At 40.6% G+C, this 18,438-nt stretch overlaps 1 protein-coding gene across 1 annotated transcript; it reads right to left on the reverse strand.

Annotated features, from left to right (window-relative positions):
* Nucleotides 1-16,451: 16,451 nt before the first annotated feature.
* On the reverse strand, nt 16,452-18,438 carry LOC129768298 (uncharacterized). Its single transcript, XM_055769849.1, has 2 exons — nt 17,959-18,438; nt 16,452-17,896 (listed from the first exon to the last, which is right to left on the reverse strand). The coding sequence occupies exons 1-2, from the start codon at nt 18,217-18,219 to the stop codon at nt 16,823-16,825; spliced, it is 1,335 nt and encodes a 444-aa protein (XP_055625824.1). The 5' UTR covers nt 18,220-18,438; the 3' UTR covers nt 16,452-16,822.

Here is an 18,438-nt window from a genome sequence, read left to right on the forward strand (position 1 = left end):
AGACTCGTACGTTCAATAAAATTGGCTGTTGGAACGATAATTGAAGCTCCTCGGCGACCAGATGATGAGACCTTAGAAACAGTGCTCTACGAAGCGGAAGCTATGGTTAACTGTAGACCATTAACTTACATTCCTCTGGAATCAGCAGATGAAGAATCATTGACACCGAATCATTTTTTGCTTGGCAGCTCAAATGGTGTGAAAATACTCCCGACCGAACCTGTTCTTGAACATGCAACGTTGAGAAGTAGCTGGAAGCTGGCACAGTACATAACCGACCGATTTTGGCACAGGTGGATTAAGGAGTATTTACCTGTGATTACTCGTCGATGTAAATGGTTCGAGGAGGTGAGAGATCTGCGAGTTGGTGATCTAGTTCTGGCAGTCAGTGGAGTGGCAAGGAACCAATGGATCAGGGGACGTATAATCGAAATCATACCCGGTAGAGATGGACGAGTTCGACAGGCGTTAGTGAAGACGTCGACCGGAGTGCTGAGAAGACCGGCGGTGAAACTTGCGGTTCTTGACGTCATGGATGGGTGTAAACCCGGTGACGGGTGAGCAAATGTATACATCGGTTCTTCACCAGGATTTACAGGGGGAGGTATGTGCCGATAGAACCCCTCGTTGAAGCGATGCAACGTTACATATCGACGACAACTTCACTCGGCATTCGATCCATAAAAACCAGTTCGAACGGAAACAAAACAAACAGAGATCTTTCTAAAGACAAAAAGCGAATAATCGAATCATCGTTAAAAGCAGTGCATCAATTAAAATTCTTTCCATTTTTTCTCAAATGATAGTACACCAAATTTGTAAGTTTATTCGTTATGAAGATTAAATTTGAATTCTAAATAAATGAATTATTGTAGCTTGAAGCACACAGAAACAAATATCGTGTTTGCTATCGAGAGTTGGCGAAAATCTATCCCCACAAGGGATTTGTACATGGTACACTTCGTACGGGGTCGGAGTTTGTTGAACCTTAAGGATTCGCGGAGTCCATAGTAGGCACGCCTTCTATTGACTAAGCGTCTTCGAATTTCACGGCTGTTATTGTTGTCAGTTGTTATCAACGAGTCAAGGTAGATAAATTCCTCTATCACCTCGAGCTCGTTGCCGTCGATCACAACATTACTACCAAGAAGATTTCTGTTGCAATCAGTCCCTCCTGCTAGCATGTATTTAGTCTTAGACGCATTGATCCCAAGTTCAATTAGCCCCATTTCGTGTTTCAGTCGGGTTTAAATGTCGACATCGTGGCATGTGTTCTCCCGATTCTATCCACGTTGTCGGCAAAGCAGATAAATCAACTAGACTCGTTGAAAGTCGTGCACCGCATATTGACGTCCGCTCTCCGCATAAGCGCCACGTTGAATACGGCTTTCAAGTCGACGAAGATGTGGTGCGCAGGGACCTGAGAAACGGTAGGCATTTTGTAGGCACCATTCAGGATCGTGAATACACGGTAGTTTCAATAATCCACTTTGTCTTCTTTTTACCAAATTACCTTATCGTTCCACTTTTTCGGTAGCTGTTCTGTGTCCCAGTTCCAATCAAACAGTGTATACACTATAGGTTTTCCCGAACCTCCCCTGAAGTGATCCGCTGCGAGGCCATCCTCATCAGCTGCTTTGTGGTTGTTTAGCTGGTTAATGTCCTCCTTAACCCATCGTAGGAAGTGGTACCACGTCGTTGTTCATTACACCGGTGTAGTCCTCATCAACGCCGCATTGGTCTCCCGTCTGTGCGCTGTACAGGTTTTCATCGTAGTGCTACCTCTACCTTTCGATCACCTCGCGTTCGTTCGTCAAGTTGCTTCCGTTCTTGTTCCTGCACATTTCGGCTCATGACACAAGCCCTTGTGAGGCGGTTAGTTTCTTCAAGAATTTCCGCGATTCTCGAGAACGATACAGCAACTCCATCTTATCACACTCTTTCTCTTCCAGTCGGCGCTTTTTCCCGAAAGCGATTTATTCACTGTCTCCGCTTCAGTCATTATCGTCCCACATTTTGTCGAATTGCTCGTTGAAGGTGCTACGTATGACCATGTTTTCGGAGGCAGCGAGGTCGATAAGACTTAGGCCGTTTTCGTTAGTTCGCCGATGGGCGCATTTTTACGGATGGCTTGCAGGTCCAACCGGAGTACCAATAGTGCTCAGCTTTGTTTAGAGTCCTATGCTTGCACGTGGACTCTGACATGGAGAGCAGACGCTATTCAGAGCCGCACCTCCTTCAGAAGCTCAGGTAGACCTCCGTTCCCGTTCGCATACGACCAAGATCCCACCGGTAATGATTACCCGGTTTCACTATGGTTATCAATGGTTATCTTCTTGTCCGCCGGTGAAGTGTTTTCTTTTGCCATTCTGAGCTCCCTCACAGTTCGAAACATACTGAAAGTTTTTCGCTTTTTCTTTTTCTTCTTGGATTGTAGAAACTTTAAACTTTTTCGGTTCATTCGTTTCTAGCCCTGAGGAGGGCGCTTGTGACTCTTTACTGCCTTGAGAAAGACACTTTATTCTCGTTCGACGCTCGTCATCAAACCGTGTCGGCTTTCGCGATCACCAAACGAAACTCTTTTGATGTTTTTCGCCTATAGACCGTCGCTTAAATATGTATTTTGTTGGTTAATGAATCAAGAGCAGGTGTGGCTGACTATGGAAATTCGGAAGACAAACTAGAGACGATTCTTCAGAAGCTCTCCTGTTAATTGCACTTGATTGAAAAATTACAAAGCAAAATGTATTTGGTCGCATATGACGGATTTCGCGCCAACTCGTCTATGGGATTGACATGACCCTCTCAGAACCTGACGAAACTTTCTGGGCGTGAAGACCATACCTAATTAAGTAACTTGGCATACTTAGTTTTCCGAAAATTTATCTAGACTAACATATGAAAAGGGTCAAAATTTTTTCTCCCATTGTTTTATAATTTTTTTTCACTAGAAAAAGGTAAGTCCTCAAATGGAAGAGTTTTAGGAAAATAATTGAATTTTTAGAAAAAAATATGAAATCGGAAATTTTTTTTTTTTTTGTGTACTGTTATGGAAAAATCAATAACAGGTAGAAATGGATTTATGGTGGCCTTCGGGTGCTAAGGTACAGTTTTCAGCTTGTTTTTTGTAGTTAAATACAATATGTTTCAATTCAGAGAGCAACAACAGCTCTCAAACAATACCCATCTGCCAAATATCTCTTGATCGGTCGGTAAGGTATTGAATAGTTGTTGAAGATGTAGGTATCTATTAACAGTCACTGTAGATATGATAATGAGAAATGGATTATATAGATACCTAAAGGATGAATAAGATGGCTCTGCAGTTGTTTGAAAATTACCAGCCGCGACCAGCAGCAAATGTAAAGTGGCGGAATAGAAATAGAATTATTTTGTTTCTACGTAATCATCAGAATTCAACAAAGGAAAGAGTGACATTGTATAGCATAATGAGTCAAGTCGTGATCTCCAGGATTTGCAAGGATTACAAATGCAGTGCTGGTATTAATAACCCCAAGTGTAACCGTAATAAACTACGTCGGTTAACATCAACAGTAATAGAGAAAATTCGTTTACTGGGATATACCCATCCGTTGGATGATACAATGCGAATTTGTGAATCTTGTTTGGCAGTGATTTGGCACAATAGGTGTGTTTCAAAGAAAAAGAGACGTATAGATGAAGATAAAACTAACCAAAATATTGAAAATTCACAAGCTCCATCAAAAGGTCTGGAATTCGATAATCCAGAAGGTACGTAAATTAGTAGAGTACGTGTGGTGGTGTTGGTGTTGGCAAAATTTTCAGGATCTTTTAAGCAGATCACGTAAAGTTGTTGGACACAGCTAAAAACCGTAAATATATGTTTTATTTATTCATTCCTCTTAAAAGTTAACCTCTGTATACTCACACTTCGTATCCGTTCTATCTGACCAACAAATTCTTCCTTTTTCTATGCACTTAAATTCGCTTCTTTCTAGCCTACAATAATTTAAATCATTCGATCATTCAATAATACGCGGTTCAAACTACTTACAACAATCTTCTTATTCTTTTCTAATCTGCTAATCATCCTTCATTATCGTGGTCCATCTAAATGGTCCACTGCTTTCGCCGAAGGGGCTTTCCATGACTGGGCAAAGAAGCCGTAACAGTTGGCAATAGAAAATGCTTGAGTTTTGGTTGAGCATAAATGGAGTAGTGTCAAAACTGATACCATTGTACTTATGAGAATGGTGCCAATGCTGATACACATGCTAATACTACCGTACCTATCCTATATTGATTTTACTTTCTAACAGTAGCCGTACAACTCAATATAACTTACTTATCCTCTAATGTTATATTTCAAAAGTGGTATTATCCAAGCAAAGTCTTCAAAATCCTCAAACACCTCAAACAAACATTCTTTTTTTGATTTTATCAGAAGAGGTACCGTCATCTATATCGGTGCAGTCAATTATATCAGTCGATCAGTTTCAAGGCTCGTTTAATGGGGATAATAAATCATTAAACTATCCATCTATATGTGTAAATGGCCACACCAGAGGCAAATTAATATAAAAGCCATGATCAAAAAAAGATCATGAACCTACCACTCACTGACAAATTTCGGGAATACCTATAGATTTACTATGAAACTCGCTGTTGCGGTTAATCCGCATCGCGGAACAACCGCTCGAGGATAATCAGGGTTCTACTGTATTTTTTTCGGAAAATTCAATTATTTTCCTAAAACCCTTCTAAACTTTTCCAGCTGTGCAGTGTAGGGAGAGCGGAGAGGGTGGTCCGCCCCTGGTGTCACCCTCAAAGGGGTTACAGCCACGACCATAATAATTATATTGTTTCGAAAAAAAATCTCTCAAAATTTTGAATGAACATGATTCTTCTTTGTTTATTTCATAGAGGCTTTACACTTAAAAGTTCATTCGCCTTTGGTTAGTGGTTGGTGGTATTATTTAGTGAGAAATTTCAAAATGGAAATGTTCATTTAAAGGAATCATTGTTGGGTTTTTTTTCGTTTTGGATGGGATAAAGGTTGCTGTTACGAGCAGAGATACCACATCTACAGAATAATCTGTATTTATACAGTTTTTTCAGACTTTTTTTTTCATTTCGCCAATTTTGTTTAGTTTTCATTATTTTAAGTTATTCTAGCATTCATATGTAGTGTGTTTAATATAAGGCAAAAAAATACACAAGTCTGTGTCATCGGTTAGCGTTACAAGAAATAATCTGTTTATCTTTTTCTTACTAAGGCATAGTGAATACGAATTTCAAAAGTTCGTCGGTGTTGAAAATGTAGAGACAGAAACTACTGTACTGAGCGGGAGCAGAAAAAAATAAATCTAAATAAAAATATACCCGATTAGTTTATTCAGAACGAGGAAATTGTATCTAAACTGTAATTGTAATGTCTGTATTTTGATCATATGGTTTCAAAGCAACTTACATGGCGCAATATAAACAATCATGCCCTGGTAACTGTGAAAACTTCCATTATACCTCTAAGAAGCATTGTAGTAACAATTCTGGTTCTACGCGGATACCATCGACGCCGTCAAATTCATAATAACTTACCATTCAATGATACTTAAGCTAAGATTACGTTTCAAAATTGGCCTTTTAAATTGAACACAGATTTCAATACAGATTTTCAGAGAAAAAACATAGATAAGATGATTTTTTAAGACCAAAAACACCGATTTTTTTATGGTAACCCTGGTTACGAGTGAAGACATCCGTTATCAAATGGAGAGTGATGGTTGAGCTTTCATGAAGTGCCTTTCTCAATTTTCAACAAAGCTCCAACCATGTAGAGTACTCAAAGGACTTCAGATTTTGTTCAGAAAGCAAAAACGAATTACGTTGGCCATTGAAGTTTTGTGAGATCTGTCGCGACCGCCAATATTATCCATTGTGATCAATGGATAGGCTTCAAATATGAAGCCTCAGTCCAGAAGTTTCTTTGCTAGCTACAGCGGGGAAAACTCTTTAAAACCCTTTCTGCAGCTAGCTAATACGTGGGGGCCAATCACGTAATGCGGTGTTGATTCTCTTCCACACTGCGACACTCTCCCGGCTCAATGGAAGCGCGTTCTCAAGCTATCAGCGGAGAGAGAGTGCCATGTCCAATGTTCAGCTCGTGATGTTACTGCTGCTGCTACCGAAGTAGACCGATGCGAGGCAAAGCTCGATTGTTGGTTGTCCGGATAAACTTCGATGTCCGCTGCTACTGCTGCTCCTGCTGCTCCTGCTGCTGCTGCTATTGAAGCAGACCGATGCGACACCTAGCTCGATTATCGGCTGCTCGGGTTAGCTCCGTTGTTCACTGCTGCCACTGATGCTGGTATTTCTTCCTGATGTTGCTCGTATCACGTCCGTTGTAAGAATGCCTGCTGCGCGGAGGCGCTCGCGCTTTTATAGCCTGGCTCATCTTTTTCTTACATATGATTGGTCTATAGTTCTCATGGCTTGCTTCTCATGTTTCTTTATTGTTATTGTTATTTTTATTTCTTCACTCTATTCTGTACTCTACAAGATCCTTCCGAGAACTCGAATACTAGATCAAGTAAGTGCATGGCCCCTTCTTCCAGCAGATTTGGTTTTCACTTTCCTGTGTTCTCCGTGCGATGTACTACGTGAAGTAGCTCTAGCGTAGAACTATTTACAAACCAAAGGATTTTCTCTGAGTAACGTTGCGACCAGACTCAATGCACTTGTAATTTTTCCTGTTGCAGAAAGGCATAGAAAGCTTTTCATTGGGAGTTACAAGAGCGATAGAAATCGTCAAAAGCTGTAGCCGAAAAGTTTTAAATCAATTCAAGCAAGACACATGTTAGCAGTATCTGACAATTAACTGAAAACGTCGATTTCCAAATTGACAAATTTCTACGACGAAATGGAACTTCTAAATTCTAAATTTTACGAGTGAGTTTGAAGCTGTTACTAACGATTTTCGTTTTTGTGATTTTAACAAGACTGTGCCACATGCCACACAGCACACGAAATAATGGACCTATTCCACAATGAATTTGGTGAGCAATTCATCTCTCGTTATAGACCAGTGAATTGGCCACCAAGATAGTGTGATTTGACGCCCTTGGACTGTATTTGTGAGTGTATGCCAAATCTCTTGTTTAAGCCGATAAACCAGCATCAATTCAAGCACTCGAAAACAACATTACACGTGTTATCGTTTAGATACCAGCCGATATCTTCCAAACTGTAACTTTAAATTGGGCTTCACGTATGGATCACCTGAAACGTAGCTGTGACTACATGAAATAATCTTTAATAACAAGGATTGATTTTTAACCCCCAACATCCACATGCTTATAAAATCACCTTTGATTATTATATCCTTAAACTTGAGTTCGGTAATCGATAAATTTGTTTTTTCATTAGAGAACAAACACAAAAACTTGATAACAATATTTGGTTGGAGCGGTGACCCGCAGGCTAACCGCCCCGGGCTTCACCCGGTCACGCTACGCCACTGCATAGATCACTTTTTTGTAGGACTTATCATTTTCGAGTAAAACAATTTTATAAAAAAATGGTCAAAAATATTTGGCCTTTTCCATATGATAATCTAGATCAGTGGTGGCCAACCTGCAGCCCTCCAGCCTTGTTCATGCGGCCCGCAGCCTGATTTTAAAAAAATCATATGAGCGAAATAAAGAATATAATAATAAGACTTACGGAAGGTAGGTCATAAAAAAAACTTTATTTCTTCGCTTAAACACTAATGTTACACTTTTGGGATCGTAATAATAACTGAACTCGCTAATTTGGTTACGGCCCTTATTTAAAACCTAATTCTGTTGAACTTGCAACTTCTGTCTGGCGTGGTCCGGCTTCTCCAATTATGCTGACTTGGCTGTGGTGGCGTGATTGGTGATATGGATGGTCGAACGTGTACTTTGATCCTCTGACTCAGCGTACACGTGGAGGTCTGTTGCATAACTATATATTTGATAATTGTTCCATACAATTGAATAAAAATAAGTTTGTGAGTAATTCTCCGTTTTTCCGTGCTAGTTTAACTTTCTGACTATTGTTCTCGTTAGTACTCAAAGGACTTTTTCAGGTTTTTGGTTCTGTTCTGCTCACACTCGCATAAATTCGCGCCAGTAACGGCAGTGAAACCGGATGTGTACGTTGTCAATTACTGGGTTGCGAGTAAACGTCAAACGATCCGAAGAATTGCGAACGTACCCATACCATGAAATTTGACATATGATTTGTATATTTGCCAAAAATGTTAATTCTGGATACTTTTATACCTTTAATAAAAGTTTTGGGTTTTATCTCATTTTGACGGCGCCAGTGGTTGTATGGTTAGCGTAACAGCCTCACAATCCGATCGGCCTGGGTTCAATCCCAGCTGGCGTCGTTGGGATTTTCTGAGGCGAAAAATCTCTGGTTACGTCTTCCTTCGGAGCGGAAGTAAAAGAAGTTGGCCCGGCTCATGAGTTGTTGAGTCTGATAGGTAGGAACAGGTGGAGTCGCCTCCCTGATGTCGGTGATTGGCACTAAAGTGGCGGAAATAGGCCGACGAAAAATAAGCGAAGATAAAAAAAAAAAAAATCTCATTTTGTTCTCGAGTTATGAATTTTACAGGTAGAAAACTGAATGCTTTCTAATTTGAAATAAAAAAATGAGTCATAAAAAGTACCTGTTAAATACGTATATTTTACATTTCATGATGAACAGTAGTAAGAAAAAAAATATTGCTGCCCGTAACTATAATGAAAATTCTGATGCGGCTCGCACCATGTCTATACCTGGCCACCACTGGTCTAGATAAATCTTCGGAAAACTAAGTATGCCAAGTTACTTAATTAGGTAAGGTCTTCGCGCCACAAAGTTTCATTCAATTTTGAGAGGGTCATGCCAACATCTGATCGAGTTGGCGCGAAATCCATCATATTATAAATAGAAAACCAAGTAAACTCATTCGTTCTTAGTTATAAGTAAAACTGGCAGATTATTTGTTAGCAGCGTTGACACCTTTTCGGTTTCCTCCCTGCTTCCTGCTGATTCGATGACCATCAAACGAAAATAGTTGCGCATGTGTGTGTGTGTGTGTGTGTGTGTGCATGGTGGTTGTCTTCATGGCTCAAGCCTTTTCGATGATGGTGCTTTCTTGGTCCCTTTCTTCCGATGGATTCCCTTTTGGCCTTAGGGGGAATCTTTAAGGGGCTGTCCACATACCACGTGGAATGAAAAAGCTCGATTTTGGACACCCCCCTCCCCCTCCGTGAACAAGCGTGAACATTTCCTATACCCCTCCCCCTATTGTCCACGTGCACATTTGTCGATTTTTTTGAATAAAAATCGGGATGCTATGCTATGTTTGAACATTGATATAAAAGTTTATGAATAGTTTATTAATAGTAGCGGTTTGTACTCAATTTTTTTATTTGTTTCCCAACATTATCCGTAAAGTTATTTGTATAACTCCTTAGTTTCATCCAAATTCCATTTACATTATTATTACTTTATATTACGTTATTTTTACATTATATCAAATCGTCACTTGTGAAGCTTATCTCGGAGATTTTGTAGCATAAACTGACGTAAACTGGCTGAGCTGCTTAAGTTTTGGAGAGAATCACACAATGAAACAAGGCCTCAATGGTCATCACGATATCATCACGCTGTCTAAAATATTAAAATGTTGTGTGGTGTTATGTAGTTTTGATTTAATCAACACCTATATTGCTTGAACTAATAGACGTTAGTCAGTGTCTAAAATAATGAAATATTTCGTCATCCTTCACGCAACTTTAAAATTCCATCATCGCAGAACTTCATTGTTTTTTTTTTATCAAAAGACTGCGCAACGTGTTTTTTATGATTGTCCTTTAATTTTTTTTCACCGGCCTGAACAAATGGTAATCTAAAGATGCAATACAGTAGAACCCCGATTATCCGCGGAATAGTCTGGCTACCCCCACGTATGACGAAAATCGCGGATAACGCAATGAAGGGCTAAACATGAAGTGTAAACATGATAAAAAATATATTCTAGCATGAAAACTATGTTTTATCAATACAGAAATCATAATAATGTGAATAATGTGATAATGTGAAAGCCATGACCTAAACAAAAGTGCATGAGTCTTTCATCACTGACAAATTTCGGGAAGGCCTATAGATATACTACGGAACTCGTTCCGTTATTTTGGTAAATGTCGCGAATAATCCACACCGCGGATCATCCGCTCGCGGATAATCGTGCTTCCACTGTATTTGAAACAAAGAATGACTTTCTCCTGGTGTAGACAGGCTTTGAGGATAACTAACGTAGGTTATTTGGCTGGCTCAAAGATTTTTTTTCACTCAACATTGTTGTGAATGCTTCGATTGTGCATCACCAGTCACGATCGAAAATGCGAAATACGATCCATTAAATGTTTTCTGCTAAAATATTTTTATTTCGTGTTTGCATTGGGATTGGGCGATTCCGGATGGATTTTTAGAAGATCGATTTTTTCGATTCTGATTTCCGATTTTTTGAATCGATCTTCTTTACTCGAGAAAATCGAAAAAATTCGATCTTTGAAAAAATTTTTGTCGATTTTATTTGCAGTATACATCTATTTTAATCTCACCAAAGACCATCTAACAAATTTTTTCAACATAATGTCATCATTTAGATCGCTTTCTCTACGATTTAATTTCGTGCAAATGCTGATAGAGACAGAACTAGCGGCAGCTAGTTGGCTCAACCAGTGGCTCACAGGATAACTGAACTAGATGTTGACATCAATTCCATGTGAAAGGTTGGTTTTCAGAAATGGTCCCAAAATCAAGAATCGGCTTCGGCTGCATGTCAGACGTATGGCACGGGTTGTTGTTAGCCGAGTTCTGGGCAAATATCAGTTGTTGAATTTCTTATAATGCTCCTTCAATTAATTTATATGATAAAACGACTCCCTGACGTCACAAGATGAATACCCCTGAAAATATTTTTTTCTGGACTTTAAAATTTGTTGTGGCCTTAATGCTGAGGATCAGAACAAAATGCTTTTGATGTTTGGATAGAAACATTAAATTTGTATTCCCTGTTTAAAGGACAGCAACACTTCTATAGAATAATCAGATAAATTGGGAAAAAAGCTATTGATTTTTCGAAGAACGATTCGTTGGTACGGATATAATCAGTGAATCGTTCCCTACGCCGTTTAGAAAATCGATTCGACAAGACCTATCTTTTTGTAAAGATCGCCCAACCCTAGTTTGCAGTTTCATTAACGCGTTATCCGCGATTTTCGTTATTCGCGGTGGCCTTTCCAAACTATTTCACGGATAATCGGGGTTCTACTGTATTTGTAATGGAGCTGCTAATTCATATGTCGTGTACTGAGGATTATTCTTGATCAGCGTCTCGATTTGATTATCATTAGTGACGGTATGAACTTTCTGGGCAACCCAATAGAAGCGTATTCCAGAACGAAGAAGAGATGTTAAGAACACTTTCGAGAGATACAGTACGTGTATCCATAAAAGAATTTGTAGTTTGTGTTTCATTTTCGCAAAACCTTGGAAGTTTTCAAAAGATGAAAGCGAAAAGGTTTTTACATCAAGAGCGGAAGTTGAACCAAAAACCGCATCTAGGAAAACAATGTCGTATATTTTTAATATTGGGTTGGGAAAAAAGAAATATGTCGTATAATGTCAATATATGGCAACACTTAAACATATATTGTGTTGTACTTATCGCATCGGGTCATACTATACGGCTATTTAAAGACGACAATCTGTGCTACACTATTTAAAGACGACAATCTGTGCTACACTGTCAAAACGACAGTGCTGTGTCCTCAAATTATAGCGCGTCAAAGATGGAGTCCACCAAGCAAGAAATTCGCCATATTTTACGTTTTACTACCTGCGACTGCGTTGCGTAAAACTGCAACGAAGGCGGCCGAAAAAAAATCGTGTAGTTTATGGACCCGATACTGTAACGATTCGCATAGCACAGCGTCGATTTGATCGATTTTGTTCTGGTGTAGTGGCTGTCGAAGATACACCTTTAAAAAAATCCTCGGTCGAAAACTACTAAATACATTTGGTAATGCAAAATTAGTAGAATGTACAAATTTTTTGTACATATTGTCAACAAACCCGCATCCCTACCAGAGATTAGTATATTTTACTCGATAACATTAGTAAGCTTGGATATTGTCATATCTGAAAATTGGTGAGAAAAGCGCGTATTAACCATTTTCATTGTTCCCATAAGGCAATACGGAGGTATAATAAGGATATAATTCTGATACGTGCATTTTCGGCGAGAAAATGTAGCCGATATTGGGCTTCCGAATCATGGTTCTGCTTGACATATGTGTTTATTAGTACGGTCGAAAATGACTATAGATTGGTAGTATTTACCAAAAAATTCGTTATATTTACTAATTATTTCTCTCAGTGCACCCCTTACTGATAGACAAATCGTTGTGGAAACCGATAAAATCGTTGAAATCATCCAAGTAGACCGGCATGTGAGCACTCGCTCGATTGACCATTAACTGGGTATAGACCATAAAACCGTTTGGAACCATTTGCAGAAGACTGGATTCCAAAAAAAGCTGAATGTATGGGTGCCACACGAGTTGACGCAAAATAATCTTTTAGAACGAATCAACGCCTGCGATGCACTGCTGAAACGGAACGAACTCGACTCAAACTCAAAAATAAGATGGTGACTGGTGATGAAAAGTGGATCACATACGACAACCTAAAGCGAAAAAAGTCGTGGTCGGAGTGCGATGAGCCGGCCCAAACCATCGTTATACTAAGTTGGCCTCAAAAGAGGCTTGCGAAAACTGGCTGTCTGAGCTTTTTGCAAATATGGAGGGAGGGTTTTATAAGGGGTGGGGATGAAGTTGTCTTCTAAATGGCAACAAGTTTGCGAACAAAACGGCGCATATTTGACTTAAATTGGATAATTTTAAGTATGGTTAATAAAGCGTCAAATTTCGATCAGAAATACGACATTTCTTTTTCCCCAACCCAATATTACAACAATCTAGCATGCTTTGACGATGTCTTCATCCTGTCATTTCAGCATTGTCTTCTCAAACTAATAAAAATGAATCGGATATTGTTTGGATTTCCGGTCTATAATTTTCGCAGCAGTTTTGTTTGTAACAGTTCGCACATTCGTTAATGTATGACGAGGTCCATTATTGGCACCAGAAATCTCAACGTTAACTCTTTGAGAATTAGCCTCATTTCTGGAAACATTTGCAGTCCATTTCAAGCAGAGTGGATCTGCATCACCATTTATATTTAATTTCTTTGCTATGCGTGCTTCTAATAGTGTCACGGATGATCCATCATCGAGAAACGCAAATGTTTCAATCGAGACTTTTCCGTTATGGAGTGTAATTGGAATCACTTTAAATAATGCCGAATGTTGTATATGCTGGTGCGCTCCAACCGATTCGGATTTTCCAGGATGTAGAAGTTGGTGGTGACGAGCTTCGCATCCGTCTATACCACATAAATATGTTGCGCGACATGGCCACTTACCATGTGGGATTATGCAACGCTTGCACAGTTTGTGTCGCGCCAAAGTTTTCCATCGATCATCGACACTCATTCTTTTTAGCTCCCAACATTGTTTAGCTTTATGACCAGGCTTATCACAAATTAGACACGAATTCATTTTGTCTGTTGCTTGGATTTTAAATGTTTTATATGCGTTTCTCTCTCTTTCAGTTGAATCATCAGAGTGTGTGATAATGAAATTCCTAGGTTTGTGCTTTTCAGGATAAATTTGCTTAGGTGTATCCCACACTTCAGGATATGTTACATCGCTAGCAGCCGTCGCGAGAGTGGACATATATTCACCGAATGTACCCAGATTAGTAACAGAACAATTACGTTTGTATAGTGCCCAATCTAATTTTATACTTGCTGGAAGTTTATTCACCAGTTCATGCAGTAAACTCGGTTTGTTAAGCTGTGCCTCTTGTTGTGCCGCTTTGAGATGTGCACAAAGATTTTGTACGACGAGCCCGAAGCTAACCAAAGTTTCTAGCTTGTCAGCCTTCGGTGCTGGAATAGATTTTACTTTTGCTAGGAGTACTTGTACAATCAATTCAGGACGTCCATAGAGTGTTGTCAATGTTGAAAGCATGATCGGGACCGATTCTGGCATGAGCAAATGGGACCTGACCGTGCTTTCAACAGAGATTTCTGGTGCCAATAATGGACCTCGTCATACATTAACGAATGTGCGAACTGTTACAAACAAAACTGCTGCGAAAATTATAGACCGGAAATCCAAACATTTCTCAAAAAATTTTTGGTATAGTAACTCGAAAATCAAACAAATTTCTAGCTCAACTAATTCAAATCGTTTAGCTCCTTTCCACTAATTCTAATTTAAATTTTATTTCTTTTTCAATTTCCTATTATAGTTTCTACTCCCTATAACTTTAGTCCTTTTGATTCAACTGTAGTTTAACTTCCTTTCGCTTTCAGATCTCAACCAACTATCGTTCCCTGCTCAATGCACTGTATAGACCCTTTTCTTCTATAATTCAAATACTTTTTATCTCCTCCTTCATTCGATTATTCTTCAGTTTTTCATCTGTCTCTATCTATGTGCTATAAACAGTTTCCTATTGCTTCACGCGCAGCATCTTGGTCCATTCTAACTCCGACAACTCCGATAAGGGGATTCGGTGCATGGCGGGCTAACATTCCCCGACCCGTAATGCCCCATTTATTCGGCTTTACCACAGTTTAGCACGTCCAATACCGCAAGCTTTGAAACTGGCCTTCGCATCATACCTTTCATTGTTTGGACATCTGCTTGACGTATCCTTCCATCACGACCTGCAAGTGTTTTTACGACTTTTCCTCGTACCCAGCTATTTCGTTTACTTTCATCCACGATCATTACGAGATCATTTAATTCTAACGGTTTAGTGTCTGCTAACCATTTAGTACGACGGGTTATTGTTGCTAAGTACTCCTTGATCCATCTGCTCCAGAATTGATCCAACAGGTGTTGTATTATCTTCCAGTTAGCCATCAAGTTTGTTTTCATGTCAGACGTTTCTTGCATTGGTTGAACAACACCTTTGGAGCTCAGCATTAGGAAGTGGTATGGCGTGATCGATTCCTGATCTTCGTTGTCCAGAGGGACATATGCGAGCGGACGGCAATTTATAATGGACTCCGCCTCGGCAATGAACGTCAGAAACGACTCATCATCCAACGTCTTGCGGAAGCAGAGCGTACTCAACGATGTTTTGACTGATCGGACGAGCCGTTCCCATGAGCCTCCAATGTGCGGAGCCGAAGGAGGGTTGAAGTGCCATTTGGTGTTGGCGTTTGTAAAAGTCGCGGCCAGTTCTACGTTAAGTCCGGAGATTTGCTTGACGATATCCTTATTGGCTCCAACAAAATTTGTACCATTATCGGTGAAAATATCTAACGGTGAACCTCTTCTAGCGATGAAACGGCGTATTGTCATTTTGCACGACTCAGTGGAAAGACTATGTGCAATTTCAAGGTGCACTGCACGAACAGTTAGGCACGTAAATAAAGCAATCCAGCGTTTTACCTGGCTCCTTCCTATCTTCACTAGGAATGGGCCGCAGTAGTCAATCCCAAGGTATGTGAACGGTCTTACATATGGTGACAATCTCTCCAGTGGTAGTGGAGCCATTCTAGGTGTCTGTGGTGCAGCCTTATAGACTCGACACCAGGCACATTCATTGCTGAAGATAGGAAGGAGCCAGGTAAAACGCTGGATTGCTTTATTTACGTGCCTAACTGTTCGTGCAGTGCACCTTGAAATTGCAGATTGGAATGCGTTCCTTTCGCTTTCAGATCTCAACCAACTATCGTTTCCTGCTCAATGCACTGTATAGACCCTTTTCTTCTATAATTCAAATACTTTTTATCTCCTCCTTCATTCGATTATTCTTCAGTTTTTCATCTGTCTCTATCTATGTGCTATAAACAGTTTCCTATTGCTTCACGCGCAGCATCTTGGTCCATTCTAACTCCGACAACTCCGATAAGGGGATTCGGTGCATGGCGGGCTAACAGATATGAAAAAATATGAGTTTTCTGAGATAACTCAACCTTTCCGAGCTGACACTCGCTTATATACAGATTTGTGTAATTTCAATAGCCTGTTTTGAAAGCAATTCTAAAGCTATTGAAACAAGTTTTTAAATTACAACATTTTGTCATTCGAATGAAGTGTTTATCATGCTATTTCGTTCAGTTGTTCACGAGGTATTAACGCTCAAAATTATGTTGCTCCGGCGTAACGCTCTCGTTTTCAAAACATTGAACTTACACCACAGATGCGAAAGACGGAAGACGTAGTCCTACGCCAAAAATATATAATAGCCAGCAAAATCATATGAACTAGGAACATCAAACAAGATTGAACATTATTGTTGCGCTTTATTATTGTTCGTATGTCAAGAGGTAATAAGCAGAAATATCTGTGTTATATCTTATCATCATAGCATTGCGTCAAAGTGGTCAATAATTGAAGCTGGAATCACTGTTATAAGCCAGTTTGTGTCCCATCACACAAACGTTCTCTTAATCTCGAAACAGAATAAACTTCTAAAACATCATATGCTCGACACAATTTCATAAAAAAAATAGTGTTTGCGAATACTACAAAATAAATACTGTGCTTGGTTAAAAGGCAGTCTAAATAAGGATGAAAATAGGATGATCACCGTAATTTCACTTGTACACAATCTCAAAGCCGGTCGGTCGGGCGGTTATAGAGACGCCACCTTCCCATAAAGTCGTATGGCGGTCAACTTTGTTCCATATCCTGTAGGCCCTCCCCAAGGGCGCAATTTTTCTCCAAATCCGTCTCGCAACCATCGATCGTTTCGTCCCCAGCCGAGGAGATGCTTTTTCGTTTGACCTGCCACTCGCGGAAGCGACGTCTCTGCTCGCTCTTGATGCACCACTCCTCGAACTCGCTAGGGCTCAGTTCCTGCTTCATTCGCTCCCGCCGCCAACGTCGCATATACTCAGCACGATGGTTGCGCTGGAGAAACAACCGTTCAGCTTCCCCCGGGGCAGGCGAAACCGTGGGCGGACGGCCCACGAATCCGAATGATGACACTTGGTGATGGTGGTGGCGTTCGGCTTGTCGCTTAGCGCGCCACCTGCGCATATACTCGGCTCGCGACCTGCGCAAGGAAGCCATATGATTATCCGAGGTAGGTGAGGCTTGCCGGCTAGATTCTCCCCCTTCTTGCTCTTCCGGTTCCAATTTAATAGCCGCCTCCGGATGTTCGGGCTGACCGTGGACATCAGCCTTTAGTCGTTTAATTTCCGCCTCGACTTGCCGCAGCTGATGCTGGGCGATTATTGCGAACATTTCTTGTACTTGCTGTATTTGTAACACATCCTCCTGATTGAACTCGGCTGGATCCTTCATTCCGATCTCCGTCAGTATTTTCTCCTGAGAGTCAGTAAATTGCTTGCCTTGCTTCTGGCGCTGGCGCAATCTCCACCGACGCATACGGGCCGCGTTTTTAGCCTTCCGTTCGGCTTCTCTTTCCTCCGCATTGATTGGATCACTCTTGTGGTGCTGATGGACAATGGCAGGCTGCCCTACAGTCTCGATTTCAATCCCTTGCTCCTGGAGCTTCTCTAATAAGGATACATCCAGCGAGCTAGTTGGTTCGGTTTTTACACGACTAATATCTGGAGTAATACCGTCCTCAGACTGGTCATCGTCTGAACCGTGACCAAAAGGCTTGCCCTTCAGCAATTGATCGTTACTCTTGCAAAGTTCTTTAAAACTAGAGAATGCGTGTATTTGTTGGACGCATTCGAAACATATCAGGGATTTAATATCATCCGGTAGTGTAATCTAGAAAAGTTTAAAAAATTACAAATTTAACGCATACATTGAATTACGGACATTTCACCTACCTGCACATCTACGCAGTCCAGTATCCGCACCAACAGGTTCTGATCCGGGGCGGTTTCTAATGGGAACAATGGTTTCAGTTGCTGCGTGTGGGTAAGGCAAAGCCTGCAGAAGTGGTGCCTTCCGGTCCGGTCGGGAACGATAGATCCAGCATCCTCCGTGTCATCACCACCGTCGTCGTCGCTGTCGTTCAATAGGTGGTGTGAGTGACGATCGTTGTGCTGCTGCAAAGAACCTGGAACCAATTCGGATCCTTCTGCCATGGCTGCAGCTCATTGGCACAACAAAGACTTGCGATTCCAGCCCAAAGCTGGCGGCTAGTCGTGTGTTACAAACGAAACAATCACGCACACGTAGCCCCGTGGATGACTGGTGTATGTTACAAAATCACTCGAAAATACTATGCAACTATACTTATGTTGTCATACCAAACTATGCGCTGCACGGCGACTGCATAACAAGTATTTATGTACAAATGTCAC

This window comes from Toxorhynchites rutilus, chromosome 2 (assembly GCF_029784135.1).
Source record: "Toxorhynchites rutilus septentrionalis strain SRP chromosome 2, ASM2978413v1, whole genome shotgun sequence".
NCBI lineage: Eukaryota > Metazoa > Arthropoda > Insecta > Diptera > Culicidae > Toxorhynchites > Toxorhynchites rutilus.